The sequence below is a fragment of the Mesoplodon densirostris genome, chromosome 19, assembly GCF_025265405.1.
Source record: "Mesoplodon densirostris isolate mMesDen1 chromosome 19, mMesDen1 primary haplotype, whole genome shotgun sequence".
NCBI lineage: Eukaryota > Metazoa > Chordata > Mammalia > Artiodactyla > Ziphiidae > Mesoplodon > Mesoplodon densirostris.
Window position 1 is genome coordinate 62,242,970 of NC_082679.1, and position 9,496 is coordinate 62,252,465.

Sequence of the window (9,496 nt, forward strand, 5' to 3'; positions counted from 1 at the left end):
AGACACTTGCTTTCCCAGAATCCCTTGCAGCTAGGGTGTATGCATGGGACGTGTTTCTATAACTTCCAATTGGGAGCCCCTGGTGCAAGGAAGCTGGTGTCCAGAGACTTTTCTCGGGGGAGCAGTGGGACTTCAGGGATAGCAGGTAGGGGTACCAGATTTAGACAAAGTAAAATAATAATAATAACATTAAAATATTGTATGGAACATACCTTTACTAGAATACTGTTGTTTTTGTGCGGTTCAAAGTGAACTGGCTCACCTCTGTTTCATCTGGCAACCCTAGACATGAGATAACAGGAGAGTCTGGACTCCCACCCCGGCGGGCTGTATGGCAGCCACCCACAGGTAGGTCCCACCAGACCATTCTGTGGAGTGATTCTGGGTGTCATTTCTGGCTGCAGAACCCTCCTGCCTGGTCCTCCAGCCCTCCTTGATATTCTGTGGGAACCACAGTGTTCTTGTAACAAGTCCCTTTTTTGCTTAAATAAGTACAGGGTGCTGTGAAGGGCCACCTGTGCCTGCCTCTCATTGTGCTGGAGTCAGGTGGGGACAAAGGGAGGAAACCCCCAGGTCAGTTCCAGGAAACTGGAGAGTAGAAGGGACTTGTGCCCCACTTCCTTCCAGAACTTGCAGGATTCCCCAGCCTGCAGCCTGAAGACAGCCACCCACCCACCCCTCCATCATCCATCATCTACCATCCACCCATCTACCCATCCACCCATCCATCTACCCACCTATCCATCCAACATCCACCATCTACCATCTACCCACCCACCCACCCATCCATTCATCTGTCCATCCATCCATCATCCATCATCTACCATCTACCCATCCATCTGTGCATCCATCCACCCATCCATCCATTCGTCCATCCATCCATCCATCCATCATCCATCATCTACCATCCACCCATCCATCCATCCATCCACCCATCCATCCATCCACCCATCCATCCATCTATCCATCCATCCATCCACCCATCCATCCACCCATCCATCCATCCATCCATCCATCCATCCATCCACCCACCCATCCATCCATCCATCCATTCCTCCCTCCCTCCATCCATCTGACATTTATTGAACACCTACTGTGTGTTGGGCACTGTCTGGGTCCTAGAGACACTACAGATGAAAAAAAACAATAGATACAAGTGTGTCTGCTCCCACATGGAGCTTACCTTCATGTGGGGGAGGCAGGCATGAAACAAAACAAGTTACACACGTTCTGTGTCAGTTGGTGAGAAGTGCTGTAAAGATCAAAGAACGAGGAAGGGAGCAGGGAGTGCCGAGGCTGGGGCTGTTGGTATTTTACACTGAGTGGTCAGGAAGGTGAGGTCAGGTCCCTGAGAAGGTGACCTTTGGAAAGGGGGATGGAGGGGAGGGAGGAGCGCAGTGGCATCAGAGGGCGGAGAGTTGCAGGTGGAGGGCGCGGCGAGCCCCAAGGTGCTGGGGAGAGCGCGTGCCTGGTCCAAGGGCCCAGCGGAGGCCACAGGGAGGGAGGGCACGGGCAGGGGCGGCGAGAGCCAAGGACAGACTGGGGACAGCCTTCGGGCTGTGGGAAGGACTGGGGTTTGACTCCAGGGGAATGGGGCCCACAGGTGGGTCCAGGGCCATGGAGGGCTGGGCTCTGACTTCTGTTTTCAAAGGCCATTAAAAGCCACCTCAAGGAGAAGGGGGGAAGGAGGGCCTTCTGAATGAACTGATTTAAACTTGAAACAACAAGGAAACCCAGGATGCCTTTCCCTGAATGACCAGTTTTATTCTACCAAGTTCATTAGTTGGGGGGGAGGGGGGGGACTTGAGATCTAAAGGTCAAGTTTCCTCACAGGAGCGGGTGGCTGGAAAATTCACCGCACCTCACAGGCATCCCCTATTTATTCCTTGGCACACCCCACCAATACCCCATTTACAGGTGGGGAAACCGAGGCCCAGCGCAGCCGAGCACCTTGCCCAGGCCCCCAGGCCACGGGTCCCACCCAGGCCTATCTGTCCCCTGAGCTCAATCCCAGACCTGCCTTCATCACGAGCTTCTTTCCAGCTTGAGTTGCCTGTGGTGAGCCCTTGCACTCTGTGGGACTACGGAAATCAAGACGGAAATGACCAGAAGCCCAGCCTGCCCTTCCGGCTGCCGATATGGCCCGACCCTCCCTGCTGGGCTGGCCTAGAAGCACCAGCCCTGGCCCATGGGTGGATTGAGATGAAGCATCTCTACTGATGGGCGTGGACCTGGGCTAACACGGTTTTGCCCCCCAAATAAGATGGCCTTGTCACGCAGGGGTGCGTGTGGACACAGCAGCGAGGACAGCAAGTCCCAGAGAGGCCTAGGTGAGGTCAGTGAGCACTGTCTTCCCCCCCGCCCCCGGGCTGGTCTGGTGGCGCAGGCAGGCCAGGCCTGGAGCAGACAGGAGGATCAAGACCCACCTTCCCCCCTTCCCAGGGCTGCTAGGACGACCTACCCACTTCCGGACAAGGCTGGCAGAGCCACGAGACGTCTGATCCCAGATGGAAAATTGAAACCACGCTGCTCCGTCACTACAGCCATTTGTCACTGGACGAGGGTGCACATAAACAGCTTAATTCAAACCACACTGCCACCCCCTCCACTCCCGCCTTTCCTGAGCTTTCCCTTGGCTTGCAATGTCAAAGTGAAGGGCCCTCTTTCCTCCTCCTTGTTGAGATGAGCATGCTGAAATGCTTTATCTTGTCTTCACGTCAGCCCCATGACGTAAGAATTGATATTATGCCCACTTGTCAGAGGCCCGAGTTAAACCATTGGGCCACAGTCATGCAGGCCAGAGGCAGCACCACATGCTGGCCAAGCCGTCCCGTAGACCCAGCTGCCCCTCTGGGACCGTGGCTGCTACGCCGGGGCACACAGCACCCAGGTGCACAGCCAGAACCGCAAACCTGCGCTGGATCCCAGGTCCACTCCACTTGCTGAGTGTAGGCGGTCTTTGAGGTCCCTCTCTGAGCCCCAGTGGGAGACCCACCCGCCTTGGACACTTGTCCCACAGCTGATAGGCCTGAGCTGGGCTTCGTCCTCAAACCACGTGACCATTAGCTTCTCTCACCATCTCAAAAATCTTTTTCATCTCTGGTATCATCAAGCAAGGGAGTATAACTAAAGTATGAGGAGCCCCCGGGTTAGAGTCCCTGCGGGGTCCCTTCTAGCTGTGTGATCTTGGGCAAGTTCCTTAACCTCTCTGTGCTTCCATTTCCTTATCTGTACAAGGGGCCCAATAATAGTACCTATCTCATAGAGAGATAGTGTGTGTAAGGTGTTTAAAACAACACCTGGACTATTTACTAAAGGCTGATGAATAACAAAGGAAGCCCTGCAAATGTGTCTGATTGTATCACAATAATAAGTGAATGGTTATAAAAATAGCTGAGCAACAAAAAGTGCTCATACCAGCAACACGTGGATGAACAAATGAGTGAATGAATGAACATGAAACTGACCAGACTAGACCAGCAGAAGCCCATGGGAGCCTGGCCCTGTTTTCCGGTGTCAGGAGCCCTGGGCTGTAGGTGAGGATGTGTGTGGTTGTAAACCGAGCCCACACGGTTGGAAGGGGGAGAATTTGATTTCCCTGTGCAGGAAGCCTGTGAGCTGGATCCACAGGCTGCTTCCTCTGCCCTACGAGAAGAGGACTTGTTTCTGCAAGGCCCCCTTCCCCACGTTCACCCTGCCCGCCTCGTTCAGTGATTCTAGCTAAAATAGTGAAAACAGTGAAGAGGAAGAATTCTCCCGGTGAGTTGTCTGGGGAGTGGCGACCAATCCTTTTCCAGCCAGAGTCTCGGAAGGCAGTGGATTGGAGGCTGGGAGCCTCAGGTGACAGTTTAAATGTCCTTCCCGCCTGGTGTTCTGGGCTTAGAAAATCAACGGAGAAAAGAAGGTCTTGTGTTTCCTCGTGTGTGTGTGTGTGTGTCTGTGTGTAAAGGGAGAGTCCAGGGTAAAGGAATAGCGGGGAGCACGAATACTTTCATAAGACCGAGCCACTGTACCCAGAATTAATGTGACACACACTGCATCTTTAAGATTGTATGGTTGACACCAGACAGCCACCATATATTCCAAAAATCCTCCCCATTTCACCCGAGCCAGGCACTGTTCTCAGCTTTTTACAAATATTAACTTATCAGTCCTCAAAACAGCCTCGTGTGGTAGCTACCAGTATTATCTCCATTTCACAGATGAGGAAACTGAGGCACAGAGAGGGTAGGTGACTTACCCAAGGTCACACAGGCTGGAAGGAACAGAGTCAGGATTTGAGCCCGAGCAGTGGGGTTAAACTGCCTGTTCCTGACCGCTAGGCCACGCCACCCTCGGGGAGTCCCTGACCCAGGGTCGCTCACAGCCACATTTCAGGGCCACGTGACAGGATGTGACCAGAAAGGTGGGCATCAGTTTCATAACACACTTAATTCTCCAAACTTGGCCCCACATGGCTTTCAGAGTTCCCAACTCATGCGTCAAAACAAGAAGGGCACTCTCCTTCTTGTTGTTATAAATTTATTCATTTATTTATATTTATTTTTGGCTGCATTGGGTCTTCGTTGCTGCATGCAGGCTTTCTCTAGTTGCGGCGAGCGGAGGCTACTGTTCATTGCGGTGCGTGGGCTTCTCATTGCATTGGCTTCTCGTGGAACACGGGCTCTAGGCATGCGGGCTCAGTAGTTGTGGCACACGGGCTCAGTGGTTGTGGTGCACGGGCTTAGCTGGTCCGTGGCACGTGGCATCTTCCCGGACCAGGGCTCGAATCTGAGTCCCCTGCGTTGGCAGGTGGATTCTTTTTTTTTTTTTTTCTTTTTGCGGTATGCGGGCCTCTCACTGTTGTGGCCTCTCCCGTTGCGGAGCACAGGCTCCGGACGCGCAGGCCCAGCGGCCATGGCTCACGGGCCCAGCCGCTCCGCGGCATGTGGGATCCTCCCAGACCGGGGCACGAACCCGTATCCCCTGCATCGGCAGGCGGACTCTCAACCACTGCGCCACCAGGGAGGCCCAGCAGGTGGATTCTTAACCACTGTGCCACCAGGGAAGTCCCAGAAGGACACTCTTAAAAGCAAGTCAAGAAAGAAAGACAGTCCAGGAAACCATCCCAAATCGGAGGGGACAAAGGAACGGGGTAACTACACACAAGTGCGTCCTGGACCCCGGAAATAAAGGCTTCTTAGAGGCTTCGCTGGGATGACCTTGAGAGTGAGCTGTGGGTTACACAGTAGTATTGTGACAGGTTAGAGTACACGAAATATACTACGATGCCCTAATAGTACAGGCCAACCTTGGTTTAGTTCACTTCACTTGACTGCGCTTCGTGGATACTGTTTTTTACAAATTGCTGGTTTGTGGCGACCCTGTGTCTAGCAAGTCTATCAGTGCCATTTTTCCAACAGCATTTGCTCACTTCCTGTTTCTGTGTCATATTTTGGTAATTCTCACAATGTTTCCAACTTTTCCATTGTTGTTATATTTGTTATGGTGATCTGTGATCAGTGATCTTAATGTGACTCTTGTAATTGCTTGGGGGCACCACAAACCACACCCATATTAGAAGGCGGACTTAATCCATAAATATCATGTGTGTTCTGACCAATCCATAGACCAGCCGTTCCGCCCTCTCTCCCTCTCCTCGGGCCTCCCTATTCCCAGACCCAACAATATTGAAATTAGGCCAATTAATAACCCTGCGATAGCCTCTCAGTGTTTCAGGAAGAGTCGTACGTCTCTCACTTTAAAGCAAAAGCTAGAAACGATGAAGCTTAGTGAGGAAGGCTTGTTAAAAGCCAAGACAGACCAAAATCGAGGCCTCTCTTGCCAAACTGTCAGCCAAGTTGTGAATGCAAAAGAAGGTTCCTGAAGGAAATTAAAGTGCTGCTCCAGTGAACACACGGATGGTAAGAAGGTGAAACAGGCTGACTGCTGATATGGAGAAAGTCTGAGTGGTCTGGATAGAAGATCCAACCAGCCACGTTCCCTGAAGCTACAGCCTAGTCCGGAGCAAGGCCCCAGCTGTCTCCAGTTCTACGGAGGCTGAGAGAGGGGAGGGAGCTGCAGGAGGAAAGTCTGAAACAAACGTCGGTTCATGAGGTTGAAGGACAGAAGCCGCCTCCGCAGCACGAAAGTGCCAGGTGGAGCCGCAGGCGCTGAGGGGGAAGCTGCAGCAAGTCCTCCAGAAGCTGTGGCTCAGGTCATCGTGAAGGTGGCTGCACCGAACAAGAGATGATCCCTGTAGGGGAAACAGCCATTAAGAACATTCATGGTAGGGGGCTTCCCTGGTGGCACAGTGGTTGAGAGTCTGCCTGCTAATGCAGGGGACACGGGTTCGAGCCCTGGTCTGGGAGGATCCCACATGCCGCGGAGCAACTGGGCCCGTGAGCCACGACTACTGAGCCTGCGTGTCTGGAGCCTATGCTCCGCAACAAGAGGCCGCGATAGTGAGAGGCCCGCGCACCGCGATGAAGAGCTTGCCACAACTAGAGAAAGCCCTCGCACAGAAACGAAGATGCAACACAGCAAAAATAAATAAATAAATAAATAAAAACTCCTACCCCCAACATCTTCTTAAAAAAAAAAAAAAAAAAAAAAGAACATTCATGGTTCATGAGAAGAGGTCCAAATATTGACATACACAGGAGTTTGGAAGAAGTCGATTCCAGCCCTCATGGACAGCTTTCAGGGGTTCAGGATTTAGTGGAGGAAGGCACTGCAGATGTGGTGGAAACAGCAAGAGAACTAGAATTAGAAGTGGAGCCTGGGGGCTTCCCTGGTGGCACAGTGGCTAAGAATCCGCCTGCCAGTTCAGGGGACACAGGTTCGAGCCCTGGTCCGGGAAGATCCCACATGCCACGGAGCAACCAAGTCCGCACTCCACAACTACTGAGCCTGCGCTCTAGAGCCTGCGAGCCACAGCTACTGAGCCCACGTGCCACAACTACTGAAGTCCGCACGCCTAGAGCCCGTGCTCCACAAGAGAAGCCCCTGCAATGAGAAGCCCGCGCACCACAACGAAGAGTAGCCGCTGCTTGCCACAACTAGAGAAAGCCCGTGCTCAGCAATGAAGACGCAAGGCAGCCAAGAATAAATAAATTAATTAAGAAAACAAAAGTGCACTGGAAATAACGTTTAAAAAAAAAAAGTAGAGCCTGAAGACGTGACTGAATTGATGTAATCTCCTGATAAAACTTGAACGGATGAGGAGTTGCTTCTTATAGATGAGCAAAGAAAGTGGTTTCTCGAGATGGAATCTACTCCAGGCGAAGATGCTGTGAAGATTGTTGAAATGACAACAAAGGATTTAGATTTTTTTTTTTTTTTTTGGCCACGCCACGCGGCATGCAGGATCTTAGTTCCCCAACCAAGGATGGAACCTGCGCCCCCTGCAGTGGAAGCGCGGAGTCCTAACCACTGGACCGCCCGGCATGTCCCAAGGATTTAGAATATTATATCAACTTAGTTGATAAAGCAGGGTTTGGGAAGACTGACTCCAATTTTGAAAGAAGTTCTACTGTGGATCAAATGCTATCACACAGCACTACATGCTACAGAGAAATTGTTCACGAAAGTCAATCGATGCGGCAAACCTGACCTCTTTTTTTTTTTTTTTTTTTACGGCTGTGTTGGGCCTTCGTTTCTGTGCGAGGGCTTTCTCTAGGTGCGGCAAGCGGGGGCCTGTCACCACCGTGGCCTCTCTTGCTGCGGAGCACAGGCTCCAGACGCGCAGGCTCAGTAACTGTGGCTCACGGGGCCAGCTGAGCGTGGCCACGGAGCGTGGCATGTGGGATCTTCCCAGACCAGGGCTCGAACCCGTGTGTCCTGCATTGGCAGGCGGACTCTCAACCACTGCGCCACCAGGGAAGCCCCTGACCTCTTATTTTAAGAAATTGCCGCGGGACTTCCCTGGTGGCGCAGTGGTTGAGAGTCCGCCTGCCAGTACAGGGGACACCCTGGTCCGGGAAGATCCCACATGCCGCGGGGCAACTAAGCCCGTGCGCCACAACTACTGAGCCTGCGCTCTAGAGCCCATGAGCCGCAACTACTGAGCCCATGCGCCGCAACTACTCAAGCCCGCGCACCTAGAGCCCATGCTCCACAATAAGAGAAGACACCGCAATGAGAAGCCCACGCACTGCAAAGAAGAGTAGCCCCGCTGGCGGCAACTAGAGAAAGCCTGCGCACAGCAACGAAGACCCAACGCAGCCAATAAATAAATGAATGAATTAATTAAAAAATTAAAAAAAAGAAATTGCCGCGAGGGAGGCGGCGGGTCAGGGCCGGCACCTCCCGCAGCAGCCATGGCATATGCCGGCTGCACCGTGCCTCTCGTCGTGACGAGCGTGTTCTGGGACTTCGTCGGTTTCCTGGTGCCCTGGTTCATCCCTAAGGGTCCCAGCCGGGGAGTTACCATCACCACGTTGGTGACCTGTTCCATTTGCGGCTACCTCTTTTGGCTGATTGCAATTCTGGCCCAACTCAACCCTGTCTTTGGACCCCAGTTGAACAATGAAACCATCTGGTACCTCAAGCATCATTGGCCTTGAGGAAGAAGACCTGTTCACCAGTGCTCAGTCATTGAGGTCACGAAGAGAACTCCTCTAGATGCGAAGTCACCTCCAGACCCAGGCCACCTTCCTTGACTCGCCCACTTTGGCCGTCAGCTGCCTTAAACGTTCCCACCACGTTGGAGTATCTTATTCTGCAATGCAGTATTTTTTCCTGTCGCCCTTTCTGCACTTTGATGAATGATGTGCCTGTTGACTCTAGACTGTGCCGCCTCTATAAAATGTTGATGTGTTCTTCCGAGATAGAAATGCTGTTCTTCTGAGAAATAGCATTACTCTCTCCTTGGAAACTGTGGATTTGAACACGGCTCTGCCTGCTCACAACATGAGAATCCATGAAGTGTTTAAAAACTGTTACATGGGTTTCCCTGGTGGCGCAGTGGTTGAGAGTCCACCTGCCGATACAGGGGACACGGGTTCGTGCCCCGGTCCGGGAAGATCCCACATGCTGCGGAGTGGCTGGGCCCGTGAGCCACGGCCGCTGAGCCTGCGCGTCCAGAGCCTGTGCTCCGCAACAGGAGAGGCCACAACACTGAGAGGCCCGCGTACCGCAAAAAAAAAAAAAAAAAAAAAAACTGTTATACGACAATAAGATTCCAGTGGGGCAGTCAGTAGAACATGTTCAGAGGGAAAATCTGTCTCCCCAGAGTTACACAAAAGTATATTTTCAGGATGAATTTCTTATTTCTGCCCTCCTTTGGAATAAATTATTTTTCTGCTCTCTAAAAAAAAAAAGAAAGAAAGAAATTGCCGCAGCCATGCCATCCTTCAGTAGCCACCACCCTGATCATTCAGCGGCCATCAACACGCAGGCAGGGCCCTCCACCAGCAAAAAAGAGGACGACTCGCTGAAGGTGCGGATGATGGTTAGAATGTTCTAGCAATGCAGTATTTTTAAATTAAGGCATGTACGTTGTTTTTTCAGACTT

The 9,496-nt window shown here is 52.2% G+C and overlaps 1 protein-coding gene across 1 annotated transcript; it reads left to right on the top strand.

Moving 5' to 3' along the window:
* Positions 1 to 8,300: 8,300 nt before the first annotated feature.
* Positions 8,301 to 8,602, top strand: LOC132480503 (V-type proton ATPase subunit e 1-like). The gene has a single exon (XM_060084752.1). It carries the CDS (start codon positions 8,301 to 8,303, stop codon positions 8,544 to 8,546), a length of 246 nt encoding a protein of 81 aa, XP_059940735.1. The 3' UTR covers positions 8,547 to 8,602.
* The last annotated feature ends 894 nt before the right edge of the window (positions 8,603 to 9,496 follow it).